At 40.4% G+C, this 19,733-nt stretch overlaps 3 protein-coding genes across 3 annotated transcripts in view; 2 read left to right on the top strand and 1 right to left on the bottom strand.

Annotated features, from left to right (window-relative positions):
• The window catches only part of slc16a10 (solute carrier family 16 member 10), a 28,332-nt gene extending 24,973 nt beyond the window's left edge, over positions 1 to 3,359 (top strand). Inside the window, exon 6 of the mRNA XM_058072318.1 lies at positions 215 to 3,359. Within this exon, the coding sequence (XP_057928301.1) occupies positions 215 to 447 (233 nt within the window). The 3' untranslated portion in view covers positions 448 to 3,359. The remainder of the gene's footprint in view (positions 1 to 214) is intronic.
• A 2,789-nt stretch (positions 3,360 to 6,148) lies between these two features.
• Positions 6,149 to 12,428, top strand: mfsd4b (major facilitator superfamily domain containing 4B). Its single transcript, XM_058071204.1, has 4 exons — positions 6,149 to 6,627; positions 8,163 to 8,331; positions 8,436 to 8,552; positions 10,279 to 12,428. The coding sequence occupies exons 1-4, from the start codon at positions 6,310 to 6,312 to the stop codon at positions 11,523 to 11,525; spliced, it is 1,851 nt and encodes a 616-aa protein (XP_057927187.1). The 5' UTR covers positions 6,149 to 6,309; the 3' UTR covers positions 11,526 to 12,428.
• The window catches only part of rev3l (REV3 like, DNA directed polymerase zeta catalytic subunit), a 39,065-nt gene continuing 31,509 nt past the window's right edge, over positions 12,178 to 19,733 (bottom strand). Inside the window, exons 21-32 of the mRNA XM_058069956.1 lie at positions 19,312 to 19,430; positions 18,813 to 18,954; positions 17,716 to 17,960; positions 16,992 to 17,100; positions 16,723 to 16,929; positions 16,543 to 16,652; positions 16,334 to 16,448; positions 15,268 to 15,405; positions 14,911 to 15,101; positions 13,746 to 13,992; positions 13,089 to 13,304; positions 12,178 to 13,014 (exon numbers count right to left, since the gene is read on the bottom strand). Of these exons, the coding sequence (XP_057925939.1) occupies positions 12,874 to 13,014; positions 13,089 to 13,304; positions 13,746 to 13,992; positions 14,911 to 15,101; positions 15,268 to 15,405; positions 16,334 to 16,448; positions 16,543 to 16,652; positions 16,723 to 16,929; positions 16,992 to 17,100; positions 17,716 to 17,960; positions 18,813 to 18,954; positions 19,312 to 19,430 (1,980 nt within the window). The 3' untranslated portion in view covers positions 12,178 to 12,873. The remainder of the gene's footprint in view (positions 13,015 to 13,088; positions 13,305 to 13,745; positions 13,993 to 14,910; positions 15,102 to 15,267; positions 15,406 to 16,333; positions 16,449 to 16,542; positions 16,653 to 16,722; positions 16,930 to 16,991; positions 17,101 to 17,715; positions 17,961 to 18,812; positions 18,955 to 19,311; positions 19,431 to 19,733) is intronic.

Here is a 19,733-nt window from a genome sequence, read left to right as displayed (position 1 = left end):
GCCCAGAAATGCCGCACCAATCAAAAGATTTTTTTAAGTCACGTTTTGCAGAATTTTTGTTCAAAATTGTATTTTTAAATTTTTTTCTAAAAAAAAATAGGCAATTGTTGTCGGCTACAAACATCTCATTCACTCTCCAGGCAAGGAAAAGCTCATCCTCAAATAGACTCATTTGCCACATTGATCACAAATGTTTCTTCTCCTTGTCTCCTAGGCTTCCTCAGGGACAGGCTGGGGAACTACGACTTGGCGTTCTACCTGGCAGGTATCCCCCCGCTGATCGGCGGAGCCATGCTGTGTCTGATCCCCTGGGTGGAGGCCAGGACCAAGAAACGGCAAAAAGAGGAAGCTCTCAAGAACGGGCTGGACATCACCCAGAAGATGTTAGACCATGACAAGCCTCAGGAAGAGCCGTCGCAGTGCAAAGCCGGAGAGTCCGTCCTTTAATGAACAAACGAGTGAGACCAATTACCAAAGATAAGAACCTGAGCCTTTCAGTATCAGAAGGTCCGCCGCTAGGAAAGTGTGGAAGCATAACAAGCAGGAAGAGTTTTAATTGAACATGAATGTGATCACCAGGAACTATGCAATACGGCTTGAAATCCTACTTGACTGACCGCGGTTTGAAAATCCGAGGCTTTGGTCTTAAAAGGAAAGCTCTGCTGGAAAAGGAAAGCAGAGTGATGGCCTCCATTTTAACCCGCCGTTGAAGATAGACAACACACACTAACAGGAACAACACTAGCATTTATTTCCCGACAGGTGCATCAACGTTTGGATCTTAGGGGAAAAAAAAAAAAAGGAAATTGATCAGCGGAACTTAGGCTGTGTCTCTATTCCATACTTTACTTCGTCCTTTGAGTGTTACCCTCAGTAGTCACCATCTTGGCGACATAGCGGAAAGGAACAGACGTCAGTAGAGCCCCGTTTTTACTTTCCAGGACCACCAGTGATTGGTGAAAAACCGCAAGCAATTGATACGCTAAGTACACAGTGTACACAGTTCTCATTGAAATGTACTGACGGAAGCGAGTGCCGAAAAACCTCAAATAATGGACGCCAATTTTTTATACCCGTGTCCCGCATTTTGTGATGGTCAGTAATTTGACCCACTTTTATTTAAGTCAAACCAAGCAAATGTATTGCAAATATCATATTTTAAAACATGAATACACATAATTAACCTTTTTAGAGGAATTTATGAAGGTATTTTATTTTCTCATTCAATACATTGAAACGACAGCCCCTTCAGCATCGGGCATTTTAGATGATTTGGGACTGATCTTTCAACATGGAGCATACCAAAAGAAATATTAGAGTTAAACTCCACACAGAGATGGCCGAGGGTGGAATTGAACCCTGGTCTCCTAGCTGTGAGGTCTGTGCGCTAAACACTCGACCGTTGTGCAGCCTTAGAGTCCCGTCTTTCATCAGAAATTTTTTTTTGTTTGTTTTGTAATCAGGAGAACATAGGTTTCAGGAAAATATCGGCTCCCAACTAAAAAAAAAAATTACAATGTTTTTGCTTTAGTGACAGCTCAAATATCTACATAACTATACCAACATAAGCAACTATTTACAAATATAACACCATGAATTACATATTTACAACGACGCGCTCTCACTTCGTCCTTCCTGTCATGTGTTTTTTCGGTCTACTTGTAAATTTTTCCGTCCACATGACCTCTGCGAAGCTCTTAGCAAAAATGTGCATTGGAGATATCTCATCTTCTAAAATGGGCGACTGTTGTGACCATAAACTACACCGAGCTAACACTCGACTCTGAACCACTGATGTCACTTCCTGTTTGCCCTGAACATATTTACGTCAACACACATGTGCATATTATTGTTTATGTTTTATTTGTCTTATTTTATCTATTATATTGCTTAATAGGATTGTAAAGGTGACTATAGGGGTGTTATTCCATGTAAAGAGGGCTCTAATAATGGTTAAAAAAAACAGGTTTTCTATGCTTTAAGTAAAAAAATATTAAATTTATAAGTAAGGATGGTCGGGTCTGGAACCAATTATTAATCATGATAAACGACGGATTACTTCGAAATATAAAAAGAAAATGTCAGACATTAGTGTACAGTACATATTTTTAATATTTACAAAATGCGCAGTTCCACAACATCACATCTTGTCAATGTAACTTCCTGTTAGATCAGATGGACTTGTGAAACAGTGCCCTCTGCTGGATGCTTAGCAGGCGGCACTTTTTCTTGTTAACCCTTTTTTACAACCTTCTAAATATTGTTTTTTTTTTTAAACATTTTAAGAGCCCTGTAGACATGAAATAACACCCCTATAATCACCTTTCCACTCCTATTACTCAATATAGTAGACATAATAACAGAAAATGAAACATAAAGTGGCGAGGGACTGCTGTGTTTACAATCAAAAGCAGAGATAAGGGAGGATCTAAGTGTACACTGTGTACAAAGTATTGATGCGTACTGACGGAAGTATTCAATTTGAGACACAGCCTTATATCATCGTCTACTGTTTTCCGACAAGATTCATGTACTAAATGAAAACTAAAACATGTATTTGTCCACTACAAATACTGCAACGTCGATATCTGCCCTATAGACCACACAGTAGGTGTGATAGTAGTAGTAGTAGTAGTAGTAGTAATAGTAGTACTGTAGTAATACGACAAGGACTGTCCACAGACGCACACGTTGCTGCTGTCGCACGTGCTTTTTCGTTACACATTTCACACCTTTCATTTGTGTGTGAGGCGTGTAATGACAACGCAGCGCGTGTGGATTTTATCAAGACGTCGTACAGGAAGTCACGAAAGCAAACAAGATGGACGTGTGACTAATTATTATTGACTGACGGTCAGGTTATGTCAATCATTGCCTCGAAGCGCAGTTTACCAAACATCAATTTCTTTTTTTCGTGTTGTATTTATTTTTATATCGTCCAAATGCCAGGCAGTAATTGACGGGCATTTGCTTCTTGACTTAAGAGACCAAATGTGCTGAAATGACTGAAAATCCTAGCAACCACACACAGTAGAGATGACATCCATATGTTGTGTTATTGTAATGATTGTTTTTTTTTCATGCTTTATAAACCTCAGGTGTGGAAAAGGTAGAGCTGCACACACATTTCCATCCTTGTGGAACATTTCCTTGATGAGGCTTGACAATCCGTTTGATGACTTTATGACTGACTCTAGAACAGGGACATTCAAATAGGAGGAGTCAGGAATGGATTCAACCAGGGGTGTCCAAACCTTTTCCAGAAAAAACATGCAGGGGCCAAATTGATACTTTTTGTGAAGGAAAAGATCCTGTGTATGTTGTTAAAGATTATTAATTACATGCAAAATAGAGGCGGAGTCATTTTGACATTTTTTTTTCTTCAATTAATTCATACATTTCCTCATTCTAAATATTACAGGCCTAAATGTATGTGTGTGTATATATATATATACTGTATGTATGTGTGTGTATGTATATATATATTATATATATATATATACTGTATATGTGTATATATATATATATATACTGTATATGTGTATATGTGTATATATATATATATACTGTATATGTGTATATGTGTATATATATATATATACTGTATATATATATATATATATATATATATATATATATATATATATATATATATATATATATATATATATATATATATATATATATATATATATATATATATATATATATATATATACTGTATGTGTATATATATACTGTATGTGTATATATATACTGTATGTGTATATATATATATATACTGTATATTTATATGTAATTTTTTCAATATTCATTTTTTGAGCCAAAGTCAAACAATATTCAACCAGGAGTGTCCAAACATTTTAAAAATATATTTTAATATATATTGTTTTACATCTAAATCCCGTCTGTTTATTCAACAGATTTTTGCTTAAAAATACTATTTATATTTTTAAAAAATTTCAAGTTGCACTTTATCTTTCAAAGAAATGAACAAGAAATATCTTAAGACATCCGGTGATTGAATATATTATGAAAAACTAGCTAAAGTCGCTTAGATGGAAAGAAATTTAGATGACATGTTAAACCCCCCCCCCCCCCCCCCCCCCCCCCCGCCCGGTAACAAATGTTTTTGTGAGAAAAGGTAATTTTATGTCTAATTGCCTACCTTTCAAAATAATCCAAATGTTTGTATAGTCATTTTTCCATGCTAACATGCAAATGTTAGCGTACTAACACCTAGCTAGCTTGATGGCGATAAGTATCTGCTTTAGTTCATAGTCATTAAAATTGCACAAAATGCTAGTTTGTTGATTTTATCATGCTAGCAATGCTAAAATCTAGCGTTAGAATGCTAACCTACCTAGCATGATAGTGGTATGTCTTCATATATGCCTCTAAAAAAATGTTAGTACTCTAGCATGCTAACATATTAACATTAGCATGCTAACAATTAGCATGATATCACAATGTACCAGGAAAGCTAATTACCCCCAACAAGTGACCGTTTTTTTTTGTGGTGCTAACATTCTAGCATTGGCATGTCAACATCTAGTATGATAGCGGTATTCAAATCAAGTCCAGTACTTTTTTCTATTTCTGTTTTACCTGGCAAACATTTGGGCACCCCTGTAGGAAAGAAATGCATCCATTCAATGAAGCTTTTTAAACATAAAGCACAGTAAACATATAAAACATATAAACATATAAAAAAAACAGATCTCTATAATCAGAGGCAAACAATAACTGTCCTGTCTTAATTCATCTGAAAGAATCACATGCATTTTCAATCATACTTTTGTTCAATGAACTCAGGTTTATACTGCTAGCGACCAATCCTTGCTAAATCGCTGTATGTATGTATTCGTCCTTATTTTATTTGTCATCCTTGCCACTCGTAGAGAAAGTTTACCAGTGGACGTGCCTTAGAAAAGTGCCTTATTTTTCTTTTTAAAATATTTCAAGACCCGAGTTGGGAAGCATTTGCGGTGAGTTTATTGCTTTTTTGTTTTGTATTATGTGCCTTTCATCTGTTATCAGTGTTTGTGTGCAGTTTGGACTTGTGAGTGTAGACGCACGTTCTGCGCAGCTACTTCCGTCCATTTTTATCCAGTCCGAGAGACCTGTGGTCATTTTATTATTTGAAGCAGGATAATGATGACACGATGTCCCACTGTCCAATATCATTAAACGCAATGTTTTTCTGTGATTTTCTCCCTGGTTACCCTTTCGTTACGTCACTTGTAAAAAAAATAAATAAATATCAATAATTTTACAAAAATAAAGCCAAAATATTAAGAGAAAAAAGTTGTAATCAATATTTTGATGAAAATGACATCACATTAGTAGCATAAAGTTGAAATATTTAAGAAAAGCTACTTTAACGTTGTAATATCATGAAACAAAACAAATTAAGTTGTAATTTTTGGAAAAGGTCGCAGAACAATGAAATCAGAATATTACTGAATAAAATAATTTTACAAGAATGCACTAGAAAGCTAAGAAATTCAAGTAGCATAGAGTTAAAATATTCATGGAAAAATACGCTATTTTTGTGATTTAATTTGTGGACAATTAAGTTGTGGAAAAAGTTATAATGTTACAAGAATTAAGTGAAAATATTATGGAAATGAAGTCACAACTATGAGCTGAAAATGATGAAAAATGAAATGAAAATTAGATTTTAAAAAAATTTAAAAAGCTAAAAAAAAGTAGTTACGAGAATAAACTTATGAGGAAAAATATTATTTTAGTAGCATAAAGTTTAAATATTTTTTTAAGTCATGTAAAAAATGTTTTAGAATTTTTGATAAGGAAAAAGAGTTATAATATGGCAATAAAGTCATTATCCGCTGAGTTTTTTCTAAGATTATTTAAAAAGTTTAAGTATTTAAAATTGTTTAAATAAAGAACAGCAAAAATGAGCATAGACCGTAGTTCATACTCATGATAAAGTATGTTTTTTCATCCATATCACAAAACTGAGATGCGATCCTCGCTGGAAAAAAGATATTTATGAGAAAAAAAAAACGGAAAAAACATCGATCTCATTGCGCTGGTATCGCTGCGATACTGCAGTTGATATCGACACTGACAATTCGTTCCTGGATCCGCCCACCCCCAATCACAAATTGCCGACGCCAATGTGACGTAACGGTCGTCACTCTTGTACCGCCCACCAGTGTAACCAGATGAAGAACCTCTCCGTGATCGAACCAGCGTCTTTTAAGGGCTGGGACTGTTAGACGTAAAGGGGCGGGTATTTCATTTGTGTGTTTTTAAACATTTAAATGATGGCCTTCAAGCGATATGAGCCGATGGGCTTCCTGGTCACGTGACACAGAAGCCTTGACGTCAGCTATGTCTTCGCCGGCGATGGTGAAAAAGAAACACGTTCGCTTCGCTACAATGATGGACGACGACGAGCAGGAGGAAGACACCCTGTTTGACCAGAGGAAGGACACCGGGAAGGCCGGTCTGAAGAGTGCGTTGAAGGCGGTCAAAAGGACGACGAAGCCGGGATGCGACGACCGGGTGAAGGTGGTCGGCGGGGGGAGAGGGGGCGGTTACGCGGCGTGCGGCCGCTGGATGGTCAGCCTCGCGCTCTGTGCCTCATTCCTCGGCCTGGTAAGACAACATTTAATTAACACTTGTTATATTGACAACATTTATTTAACGCTTGTTATATTAACACATCTATGTGTTATTTGTCTACATATGTCAGGTTTTAGCCTGACTTAGCTTAGCCTAACTGTTAGCATGACACCTGTTCACGTGCAGCGGAACTACGAAACGTCACATCTTGAAATTGTATGGATTTGATTTTACTCTTTAAAAGAAAGTATAAATATGTTTAAATTTACAATAGGCACCAGTGTCTCGTCGTTGCAACGGTGCATGACATTAGTACACTGGCCAAACTTGTTCTTGATCCGCAAGATAAACAAAACAAATACTCAAACTAAACGCTCCAGTCCAAACGGGCTCGTCGACTGAATTGAAATTAGCTTAGACGCTAACAGCCAAGTGAAAATCGCAACAAAACAATACGAATGTTTAAAAAAAATAGTGTTTAATTGAACACCTCAATTAAACCAGCACAACCCACAACACATATTTGCAACTCCTAGACCCACAGAGAATATGAAATGACCGCAATATCATTTGGTTATGGTTATGAATAGGGCCTATTTTTAGTCAAAAAAGCTAATTTAACATGAGACACTGTAATGGCAGGTCTGAATGATCCTCACAAAAGGCACAATAATCCCCAAAATGGGCTACTGTTGTGGCGTAACCCACGCCAAGTTAAAATAATATTCGATAATAGGAGTGTAAATGTGGCTATAAGGTTGTCATGTCATGTCTAGAGCTTTCATGATAACGTTAAGTCATTTATGAGGTCATAAATGGGTTTTCTATGCTCTTATTATGAAAGCATTTCATTTATAAGTAAGGAATCCTACTTTGCGGAAACTCATATGTTGCGTTTGGAACCTATTGACCGGGATATACCTCTCAAAACAATACAAATATTAGTCTAGTTATGTAGCATACTAACGTCTAGCTAGCTTGATAGCGTATCTGCTTATGTTATCATGCTGGCTATGCTAAAACCTAGTGTTAGCATGCTAACACCTAGTATGATAATGGTAAGTCTTTATATATGTGTCTACGCACGCGTGTCTATGCATGCTAACATGTTAACATTTGCATGCTAACAATTAGCATGATAGCACAATATACCGGGAAAGTTAATTTCGTGCTTAAGTGCTCTGACCATTTTTTTGTGGCGCGCACGCCAACACCTACTATGAAAGTGGTAAGTGTTTATAAATATCTACCCATGAAAATAGCAAAACTATGTTAGCATGCTAACATGTTAACATTAACATGATAGCACAATGTACCGGGAAGGCTAAATGTCCCCAACAAGTGCTTTGACCTTTTTTTATTTGTGGTGCTAACATGCTAACAACTTAGCGTTAGCCTGCTAACACCTAGTATGATAGTGGTAAGTCTTTATATGTGTCTACCCAAGAAAATAGCAAAAGCTTCTAGCGATACCACAAAGCTGAGATGTATTGTTTTTCTGGAAACTTCACATAAGTAGAAGATGAGGTGCAAGGAAGTATGTCATTAGGGAATGATTGTCGTTCCAGGGAATGGGTGTCTCAGTTATCGGACCCACATTTGAGGACCTGGCTTTGAACGTGAAGAAGAATATCAGCAATATCTCCTACATCTTTATTGGCCGATCTACAGGCTACATCGGCGGTTCTCTCTTAGGAGGCATCCTTTTTGACTGCATGAACCCCAATCTCCTGCTTGGTAAGCCCTCAGCCACATCAGCATCCACTGTCAAAGTTGTTTAACCCTTTTTATGCTGCTGTATACCAGTGTTCATGAAATAAATGTTTTTTTTTCCTCCCCAGGAATTTCCATGGTGGTCACTGCATGTGGAATGTGTGCCATCCCTTTCTGCAAACATGCACTGCTCCTCACCGGGTTTATGTCCAGCATGGGAATCTCCATGGGGATTCTGGACACAGGTAAGACAAAAAGGTTTCCTATTAGCCAGGAAATAAGTTTTGGGATGACCATTTTTTCCGAACACCGGCTCTCTGTGACCTCACAGTGGGTGGAATAAATTTAAACTGACCGTTTTGGTCGGGTGGTGTATATACAATGTCAAAATATATATATATATATATATATATATTCATTGCCACAATAGACAGTAGGCAACAGACAGATTGTCTTTTTCTTGTTTGAAACTGTGACCTGTTCGGCTGGTTGCTATCTAATCAGTCCATCACATGTCATCAGCCTCATGCAGTTTAAGCACATGAACGTTTTCAAGGGCATGAAGGTGGAGAAGACAGGCTATTTTACATGTACAGAACATCATGGCTGTCACTGCAGGTATGTCAGTGTACTTTACAAACATAAGATTATAAAAAAATCCATAAAATACTATGAAAAAGGCTTAATGAAGGCTCAAGTTTTGATCACAGTCACTTGACAAAGACTTAGTTTTTATTAACTCACAGGTGCTTGATGACCACTTGAGATTCACTGACTCGCAAGTGCTGGATGAAGGCTCAAGTTTTAGTCACAGTCAAGTGACAAAGACTCAGTTTCTATTAACTCAAAAGTGCTCGATGACCACTTGAGATTCATTGACTCACAAGTGCTTGATGAAGACTCAAGTTTTAGTCACAGTCACTTGACAAAGACTCAGTTTTTATTAACTCATGGGTGCTTGATGACCACTGACTCACAAGTGCTTGATGAAGACTTGAGTTTTAGTCACAGTCAAGTGACAACGACTCAGTTTCTATTAATTCACAAGTGCTTGATGACCACTTGAGATTCACTGACTCCCAAGTGCTCGATGAAGACTCAAGTTTTCGTCACAGTCAAGTTCCAACGACCCATTTTCTATTAACTCACAAGTGCTTGATGACCACCTGGGATTCACTGACTCACAAGTGCTCGATGAAGACTCAAGTTTTAGTCACAGTCACTTGACAAAGACTCAGTTTTTATTAACTCATGGGTGCTTGATGACCACTGACTCACAAGTGCTTGATGAAGACTTGAGTTTTAGTCACAGTCAAGTGACAACGACTCAGTTTCTATTAATTCACAAGTGCTTGATGACCACTTGAGATTCACTGACTCCCAAGTGCTCGATGAAGACTCAAGTTTTCGTCACAGTCAAGTTCCAACGACCCATTTTCTATTAACTCACAAGTGCTTGATGACCACCTGGGATTCACTGACTCACAAGTGCTCGATGAAGACTCAAGTTTTAGTCACAGTCACTTGACAAAGACTCAGTTTTTATTAACTCATGGGTGCTTGATGACCACTGACTCACAAGTGCTTGATGAAGACTTGAGTTTTAGTCACAGTCAAGTGACAACGACTCAGTTTCTATTAACTCACAAGTGCTTGATGACCACTTGGGATTCACTGACTCGCAAGTGCTGGATGAAGACTCAAGTTTTAGTCACAATCACTTGACGACTCAGTTTCTATTAACTCACAGGTGCTTGATGACCTCTTGAGATTCACTGATTCACAAGTGCTGGATGAAGACTCAAGTTTTGGTCACAGTCACTTGACAAAGACTCAGTTTCGATGAACTCAAAAGTGCTTCATGACCACACTGACTCACAAGTGCTGGATGGATGCTTGAGTATCACTGCTTCACGTGACAGGAATATCTGGAGCCTCTGTCCTACGGCTGTGTCTTCTCCTGTCTCCCAGGTGGGAATGTCCTGATCCTGAACACGTGGGGCGAGCAGGCTGGACCTCACATGCAGGCTCTGCACTTCTGCTTTGCAGCCGGGGCCTTTGTGGCGCCCATCATCGCCAAACTGCTGTTTGGCCATAACGGCAACCAGAGCGCCGGAAGCGTGCTGATCAATACCACCCACGCCATCGCCACGGGGCCCGTCGCACACGACGACCACACCGTCGTCCAGCTGGTCCACAGCAGGGACAGAAACATGAAGTCCATGTGGGCCTACATCGTCATCGGCTTGTTTGTCCTCCTCACCTCCTTTCCCTTCTTCTTTCTCTCCGTTCGCAGCGACGTCTCCAGTGGCAAAGCCCACGCGTCGTCAGCAAAGCAGCGAGTCACCAGACATCACACGGCTCTTGTCGTCCTGCTCTTCTTCTTTTTCTTTGCCTACGTCGGCGCCGAGGTGACCTACGGCTCCTTCATCTTCACCTTCGCTAAGGACTACGCTCACATGGACCAGTCCCACGCTGCCGGGCTGAATTCGTTATTCTGGGCAACATTCGCCATCTGTCGGTTGCTCTCCATCTTCTTTGCGTCCTGCTTGTACCCGGGCACCATGATACTGCTCAGCTTGGTGGGCACCACCTTGTCCTCGCTCTTCCTCTGCCTCTTCAGCAAGGTCAAGCTGGCTCTGTGGGTTTGCACCGGCCTGTACGGGGCGTCCATGTCCTCCACCTTCCCCAGCGGAATTTCCTGGATGGAGCAGTACACCACGGTGACGGGCCGCTCGGCAGCGACCTTTGTGGTAGGCGCCGCCCTCGGCGAGATGGTGATGCCCGCCCTCGTCGGCTTCTTGCTGGGGAAAGTCCACGGTCATCCCGTGCTCATGTACTTGTGCCTCATCACCGCCACCTTCACCTCCATCCTTTTCCCGGTCATGTACAAGCTGGTCTCTTCATCCACGGGCCACACCCCCAAGCGCTACAGGCGGGTCCAGCCTGGCGCTGACGACGGCGAATACCGCCAGGCGCTGCTCCACTCCGACGCAGTCGACGAGGAGGAAGAGAACGAAGCCCAACACTGGAACGATGTAGACTTTGAAGTCATCGAGATGGATGACACTGCAAGCCTGAGTTCACCCCGTAAGGAGGCGTCCCCCCTGGAGGTGGACGAGGATCCTGCCAACTCATCAGCAGACGCCCCCTCCCTGGCAGGAGACTCGCCCAGACGCAAGCCGCTGCTTCTTCCTGACAGAGTAAAGAGAGACTAAACGCTGCAACCTGAACACCCGTGATTTGTCGACCTCTGGCTTTGTGACTGAAAGGCTGGCCTGCACAAAAACCTAAACCTGACCTGGCCCAAACCTAGTCTTAGGCTGGCCCAGCTCTTTACTTAAACCAGGGGTGGCCAAACTTTATCCAGCGAGATAGTGAAAACTGAAAGGATGCGAGGGCCACTTTGATATTTTGTATCGCAAGACGGTACCCTGTCTTTTTTTGACCAGAAAACAGCTTTAGAAGCAAGTTGAAAAAAACTGAAAAAAACGACATACTAACCCCTTACGTTTTTTGTCAAAAATCACCAAATTCAAACGCTGGCATTTTATGCCCTTTTTGGGTACTTCTGGGGCCCCTGTTGAGTGTGTGTGAGGTTCCCCGCGTTTTTTTGACCAGAAGAGTAAATTAGAAGCAAGTTGAAAAAAACGACATACTAACCCCTTACGTCTTTTTTACGTTTTTGACTTAGTACTTTTGGGCAAATTACTTTTAAGAGGTGGTTAGTTATGTTTACTAGTTAAGTTCCCCAGAAAAGTACTTGAATTCTACATGACTTAAGTTACAAGAAGGCTCGTGACTTGCAACTCTCTACCAACACGCTAGGGGGCAGTGTTTTACTGAGTGCGAGCAAGCAGATTCTGTCCGTGCATTGCGGTTTGAGTGAGCACAGACAGCTCCATTGTGGCTCCATTGCTTAAGTGCACTTAAGTGCACAGTGCACTAAAGCAGATATTTTTTTGCTCTTGTTTGCTGTGTATATTTTGTGTCTTATCACCGTGGTTCAACCTTTTTGCCAAGTTCGAACGACATTTGAATACACTTTTATTATATCAATCTGCAAGTTCACCCCCCCCCCACAGCAATATCCAATAAAAGAAGACCTCCGCCTCCTTCAATAGTCATATTTTTTTACATTTGTACAAAGCACACCAGAGAGTCTGGAGAGGGTTTGATTGACAGCACAGTGAACTTGAAACACACACACAAGACTTATATGCACTCCATAATGGAATTGACAAAAATACAGTATTGCAACAGTCCCTGTTTAAAAAAAAAAAAGGTATGAGCAGACAAGACGGGTATGACGTCATCAAGATTAAAACAGCATTCATGGCCGGCGTTTGATTGATTAAATACTGATAAGAGTGAGAATTATGGATCATTTACACCAGACTGCAGTAGCTAAAAAAGCAGAGACTCCATGATGAAGACAATTTGTTCAAAACGTTCGAAGAAGCAGCGTTTGAACATTCACAAGCACAGGGAGCAAACCGGAACACTGGACAGGATGAAAGGGGCGGGACCGATAGCACCAAAGGAGCCGTTGATGTCTTCGGCCAATCAGAACTGCTCCAGTAACTGACGGAGGTAGGGCGCCTTGGAGAGGTGCCGGGAGACCCTGCTCAGCTTGTAGAGGACGGGGCAGTCGAGGGACACGCATGGGACCTGCCGCTCCGGGCAGCCGCTGCAGCTCTTACACACCTGGAGGACACACACGCTCGGTAACGCTTCATTTCTATTGGACAAAACGATAGGGCGGCGGACGTCTGACTGACCTTCAGTAGCTGATCCTGCTCTCGCTCCCACTGCCGCATGTCCTGGTGGAGCGCAACGGCGACACGCTGGGGCTCGGCACGGCACCGCGAGCACACGCCCAGCTGGGTGAGCTCGTCGCACACGGGGCAGTGAAGCGTGGTGAAATACTGGGAGATGGTGCCCTTCCTGCCCGCTTCTTCGCCCCCAAAGGCCGAGGAGCAGGACGCCTTCTGGATCTGGGAACAAAGGACGAGACAAGCTTTGTTAATAAAAACATGACTGTTCACTGTCCTTATATATTGGCGGAAAAGTTTATTTAATAAAGTAATACAAGTATATAAAAAAGTTTTCTAATCCTTTTTTTTAATCCGGCCAGTGTACTTTTTATAGTACAGAAAAAGTTTTCTATACATTTTTTTTAATCCGGCCAGTGTCATTTTTCTAGTCCATATTCCATGGAATTGTAATTATAGTTGACTGGCTGTGGTATATGCATGTTTTTTTCCACCAGAGGGCGCTATTGCTCCGAAGCAGCCATCACACAATGCAGCGCCTCACTTTGACAAAAGTCCGTCATTAGGTTGTCCTCCCGCCATTCAACCTGACACACCCAGGAAGTACCAACAACAAAACAGGAAATAAGCAGCTCCAGCTTATCCGTTTATCCGTTGTCTCACCCTGGGGAGCTCTTGGTACCAGCGGAACACGTCGACGCCGATCAACTGGAACATTCGGGCCAGCGGCGGAAGGATCTGCTTGCTGATGTAGTAGGTGGCGTTGAGGCGCAGGCTGGCGTCCTGCAGCACGTCCAATGGCCGACGGACCAGCTGGATGAGCGGCATGCCAGGCATCCCGTAGATGATCACGTAGGGCACGCGTTCCCCCACGCGTGGCTCCAGACGGCGGTCGTACGCCATCATACGTCTGGCGACCAAGCAGATGCATTATAAAATTACAATCTCTGTTGCTAAGCAACAGACTGGACTTGCACGTGTACTTTGAGGCTGATATCATGCAACTAACTGCTGTATTCTTTATTTATGTTGCCTGCTGTACACTCTACACACTAAAGTATTGGGACAACTGGCCTCAGTTACACAGGAAGTAAAAATGAAAATAAAAATGGCGGCCAAAACAAGCTTCTGCACTTCTTGTAATTAAAAAAAAAATGCTGTCTTTGTTCAACAGGCATTACTAAAGTATGAAGAAATATAATATTCGCAATAAATTTTATCATGACTTTTTCAAAATAAATATTTGTTTTATTATATGTAAATATTTTTAAATGTATTAATAAAAATAAATAAATGAATAAAATTAAATAAATTAAATAAATTAAATACATGTGAAAGTAATAATAATAATAATAATATTTGTCAAAATAATTCAATGAAATTATTTTTAAAAGTACAAATAAGAAATACATACAACATAAATGCGCTGTACCAAAAATGTTAATGTACTAATTAATTTTTAATTAATTAAATACTTCCAATAAAAAAATATATATATATAAAATACAAAACATTTAAAATTTAATTCAATAAATAAATGACATTTACAAATTAATTAATATTAAAGTTTAATAATACATTGATTAATAATAATACATTGAATAATGATTTTGTATCATTTCAAAGATATAAAAATAAATTACTAAAAAATATTATAATATGACTAAAAATAGCTCCAAATAAACGTTAAATCATAAAAAAACACATAATACACAGTATACATTTTAGCCTGTGTGTCCAGACTTTGGACTTTGGTTCATCCCAAAGGCGTCTGATGTGTGAACACGCCATCCATACCCGACTATCAACAATGATCTCACACACACACCTGGTGAGCTCCAGGGCGGGTACGCAGGCTCCGGGGCGGTACGCGTCGCTGCCCCTGTATTCCTTAGCAAAGGTCAGGTCCTGCATGCTGGCGCGGCCGTCCAGCACTTTCACACATTGGCGCTGAACAAACTGCTTGACCTGGCTGATGTCCCGCGTCTCAAAGAGCAGCTTGATGGAACGTTCCAGAATCTGAGGAAGACGAGCAGGAAGTGACAATACCACATGTGAGATGATTACGACATTTAAGGTGCCATTAGAGCGCAATTAGAGAAGGCGAGAAGGTGTGATGCAGATGAGAAGATGACTGAAGCTTGGTGGAAAGCAGACAAAAAGAGATGATTGCTTTGGCTGTTACCTTGGCAACAGCAGGGCAACCATCACGCCGCACCGTCTCAATCCCTTTGGCGTCAAACGCGGGCTCCTTCTGCTCCAGACTCTCGTACATGTAGCCCACGTAGCGCTTCTTTGTCTGCAGCACACACGGCAGGTACACCTAACACACACACACGCACACACACGCACACACACACACGTGCGCGTGTCCACGTCATACAACGGCATATTGTGGTGGGAAAACTTGCTTTTTTGTTTTAAACTCATATTGGTACATGTTTGTATACTTCCGAGGTATACCTTTGCCGTGTTAAGTTGCTGTGTGATGGCTTTAGTATTCTTTTTATGAGTCGGACTGTTGAGTATATTGAGTAATGACCTCCTGTGATTTCCAATGAGATGACAAGCTTGTCGTGAGTGCAGTGATTGGCTCCTGATCCGCGAGCGGCACAGTAGTTCAACAATTAGTAGAAGTATTAAAAGTACTACTATAAAGTACAAGGCGGCTGTCACAAGATTAGAATTTAGCCATAAATTAGATGTTGTATACGTAAGCTGGCAGCAATGTTTCGGTCCGACTACCCAAAGGCGGCTGTGGATACAGATATAGAATACCACCACTAGGGTGCTTTGGGTGCCTTGAAAAGTGCTGTATAAAATGTAATCCATTATTATTATTATTATTATTGTTATTATTATTGTTATTATTATTATTGTTGTTATTGTTATTATTATTACTATTATTAATAATTGTATTGTGTGAACTTACCTTCTCAAAGGTAAGGTGCCTTGAAAAGTGCTGTATAAAATGTAATCCATTATTATTATTATTATGAGATTATAATTGTTATTATGAGATTATTATTGTTATTATTGTTGTTATAATTATTATGATTATTGTGAGTATTATTGTTGTTATTATTATTGTTGTTGTTTTTATTATTGTTGTTATTATGATTATTATGAGTAGTATTATTATTATGGTTATTGTTATGATTATTATGAGTATTATTATTATTGTTGTTGTTGTTATTATTGTTGTTCTTCTTATTATTACTATTATTAATAATGGTATTGTGTGAACTTACCTTCTCAAATTTGAGCTTGACTGGCTTTGGGTTGGTTGCAGTCACAGCTTCTGCGATCTCGTTGCCGATCTTGAAGGCTTGTTCCTTGGAGGCTCCTTTCAACAACACGAACATGCTGGACAGGACAAGCCACAAAGCGCCTTCTTATTCACCTCAACACTACAAACTCACAACAAAGTACTACGACTGAGTATTACAGTATGCAGTACCTGTCAGTGTCTCCGTACACGACCCGCGCTCCCCATTTCTTGGTGTCGTTGACCAGCTTGATGGCTCTCTCCAGCGTCTCCCTGGCTTTGTGGACAATGCTGTCACCAACCTGAAGATAAGTCAGAAGGTTGCAGAGGTGGACCGACGACAAGACGTGTCAAAAGTTCTCAGGTGCTGACCTCCACGCAGGGCATACGTCCGGAGTAGTTGGCGGCGGCGTAGCCGAAGGTGACGTTGGCGATGAGTTTGAGTCCGAGCTGGCGGGCGTCCAGCAGCTTCATGAGGGCTTTGTCCTGCTTGTAGGCTTTCATGGACTGCTTCACCATGATGCGCGTGTTGAGGATTTCCTCCAGCATGCTGGGAAGGACGCCTTTCCGCACCGACGCCTGAGCAGACAGCAGACACGCTGGGAATGCTGATCCACATCCCTCGCATTGGAGGGTCATACCTTGACGAAGGCGATGCCATTGGGCGACACGGTGATATCGTTTCGGAGCTGGTAGAGGAGCTCCGGGGGAACCCGCAGGGAGGTGCAGCCAAACTTGAACTCGTCCGTCCTGAAATCGAAAGAGAAATCATCATCACGTCATCTTCAGCAGATTTACTCGCAGTTTTTAGTCAATTCCTGGTATCAGAAGAGCATAGAAAACCTTATTAGAGCCCTCTAGACATGAAATAACACCCCTATAGTAACCTTTGCACACCTATTACCCAATATAGTAGACATAATAAGACAAAGTAAGACATCAATAAGACATGTGCTTGTGTGTTGCTGTAAATATGGTGCTAGCGGAGCCGAGTGGTGCAAGGACAGGAAGTGACATCAGGGGGTTCAGAGTTGAGTTTTACAACAGTAGCCCGTGTTAGGGATTGCCGCGCCTGTCGTGAGATCATTCCAACTTGCGATAAAAGTCTGTCGGTCCTTCGATCAGGTCTGGTGCTTGTGTGTCTCACCCAACATTACAGTAGCATTACTGACTTTCCTCGTGGCCAATGTAGACTACTACGGTTATCACGGTTAATTGGTTCCAGAACCCGACTGTGATGAGCGAGGATTCCCACTTCCTGTACTTCGAACATAGAAGAATTAGAGCCCTCTAGACATGAAATAACACCCCTACAGTTCCCTTTACATAAACTAAAAAAAAGGAAAAGGACTGTGAGGATCTTACGTTCCCAAGCTGTCCATGTGGCCGAGGCAGGTGGAGTAGCAGTAGTTGTACGCGATGACGATGGAGGGATAGAGCGACTGAAAGTCCAGAACGACCACAGAGTTGCTGTAGAAACGCGATTCTGGTTCCATCACCAGGGGCAGGCACTGAGGTGCCCTCTGCTGGGCTCGCTGCTGGACGCTGGGCGTCACGGGGATGTAGTTGAGCGGCTTGGCCACACGCAACATCATGGACTCGACGCGGTACTGCAGGGACAAGACCAAGAGCGTTATTAGGATTCTTTGGATATGATAAGCCACGGGTGTCGTGTCCAAAGTCCTGTGGTACAGGAAAAAAAAATGAAAAATTTGCAGTAATTTTTCCTGAATTAAGTCAAAATAGTAAGAAAAATAAATTGTAATCTAACAAGAAATAATTCTAATCACTGTAAAAGCATAACTTTCAATTCTTCAAGAAAAAAAATGCTATTTTTAAGTCTGAATATTATGAGAAATAAAACAACAAATAAAATTGTTGTCATTTTTAGAAAATTAGGTTGTCAAAAATGACGGGAATAAAGTGAAAATATTCTGGGAATAAAGCGGTAATATTACAAAACACAACTGACAAGAACAAAGTAAAAAAAAAATAGTCGGGAAAAAAACAGCAAAAATGGGGAAAATTATGTCAAAATATTATGCAAAAACGTAGCATACCAACAAGAAAAAAAATCATTGTTTTGAGGGAAGAAACTTGTAATATTATGAGGAAAACCTTTTTCATTTTAGTAGCATAGCTGATATATTAGAGAAAAAAACAGAATAAAATAAATATGAGAAAGAAACAGAGTTTGAGGAAAAATTATAATATTATAGGAATTTATGGGAATAGAATATTAGGAGAAATTTTCCTAGAAGAAAGTTCTATTTAGAAAATGAAAAGCAAATACCAAAGTTGAAAGTTGAATACTATTTTAAAAAATCAAATACAAAACATAAATAAATAATAAATAATAAAAAATGAAGTCTGAATGACCATAAATCCCAAAGGACATTGAAAGCAACTCCAAAAAAATGGAACCTGGAACCTACAAGTCCGGATGAGGTTTGTGCTGGTACCTGTGACCCTCGAGTGAGAACGTGGAAAAACTGGATCCCGAAGACCCTGGCAAGCTCGCTGGTTCTGCCGATGATATCGTGCTGCTGGAGGATCCGCATGGTGCCCTGCATGCGGCTCACGTAGTGGTCCACCATCTTCCACCTGATACAAAAACATACGGTGTATTGATATTAACATTTACGCTACATTTACATGTTGATATAGCGTTTATTTGGGGGCCAGAAAAGGATTTGAAGAGAGCAAATTTTCTTTTTTTAAATATATTTTTTATATATTTATTTTATTATTTATATTTTTTTTGCTGTTTTTTTTTTTAATTTTCCATATATTTCAACTTTGTTACTATTATGATCCGTAACCGGCTTGGCCAATAAGCATCTCTCAATGTGATGCAGATGGGAAAAAACAGCGTTGAGTGAATACCACTCTAACAGTGTCAATTACAATAGGGTAAGGTACAATCATATACATGTGTTGTGTGCAGCGTTAAAGACACACCTGTAGAGGTCAGTGCTGTGGTCAAACCAGTCGGACAGCGTGCGGGGGCTGTAATGGGGGAAACGCTGGTGGAGCACGTGGAAGGCCACATTCTCAAAACTGTAGTTGTTCAGTGTCACCTGAAACGAAAGCCGAAAAAAGACTGAACTTCTAACTTTGAGCAATCCAAGGGTGTCTAGAAGGCATCCTGGGGGCCATTTGTGGCCCAGTAACGAATATAGAAAAAATCAACAGTAATCTTACAAGAATAAATAAAAATATTAAGAGAAATCAGTTGTCATCTAACAGGAAAAAGTCATAATTTTAGAAGAATCTCGTAAATAATTCATTTTAGTAGCATAAAGTTGAAATATTTAAGACAAAATATATATATCATAATATTATGAGGAACAAAGAAAACAGCAGAGTTGTCACATGAATTC

The sequence above is a fragment of the Doryrhamphus excisus genome, chromosome 1 (assembly GCF_030265055.1).
Source record: "Doryrhamphus excisus isolate RoL2022-K1 chromosome 1, RoL_Dexc_1.0, whole genome shotgun sequence".
NCBI lineage: Eukaryota > Metazoa > Chordata > Actinopteri > Syngnathiformes > Syngnathidae > Doryrhamphus > Doryrhamphus excisus.
Note: the sequence above shows the minus strand (reverse complement) of the source record. Positions and strands in the feature narration are given on the sequence as shown.

Excerpts from the sequence above, each read along its gene's own strand:
- mfsd4b (XM_058071204.1), top strand. The coding sequence starts at position 6,310 with ATGAGCCGATGGGCTTCCTGGTCACGTGACACAGAAGCCTTGACGTCA. Across the intron at positions 8,332-8,435 it reads GAACCCCAATCTCCTGCTTG|GAATTTCCATGGTGGTCACT; the intron begins GTAAGCCCTCAG and ends TTTCCTCCCCAG. Across the intron at positions 8,553-10,278 it reads CATGGGGATTCTGGACACAG|GTGGGAATGTCCTGATCCTG; the intron begins GTAAGACAAAAA and ends CCTGTCTCCCAG.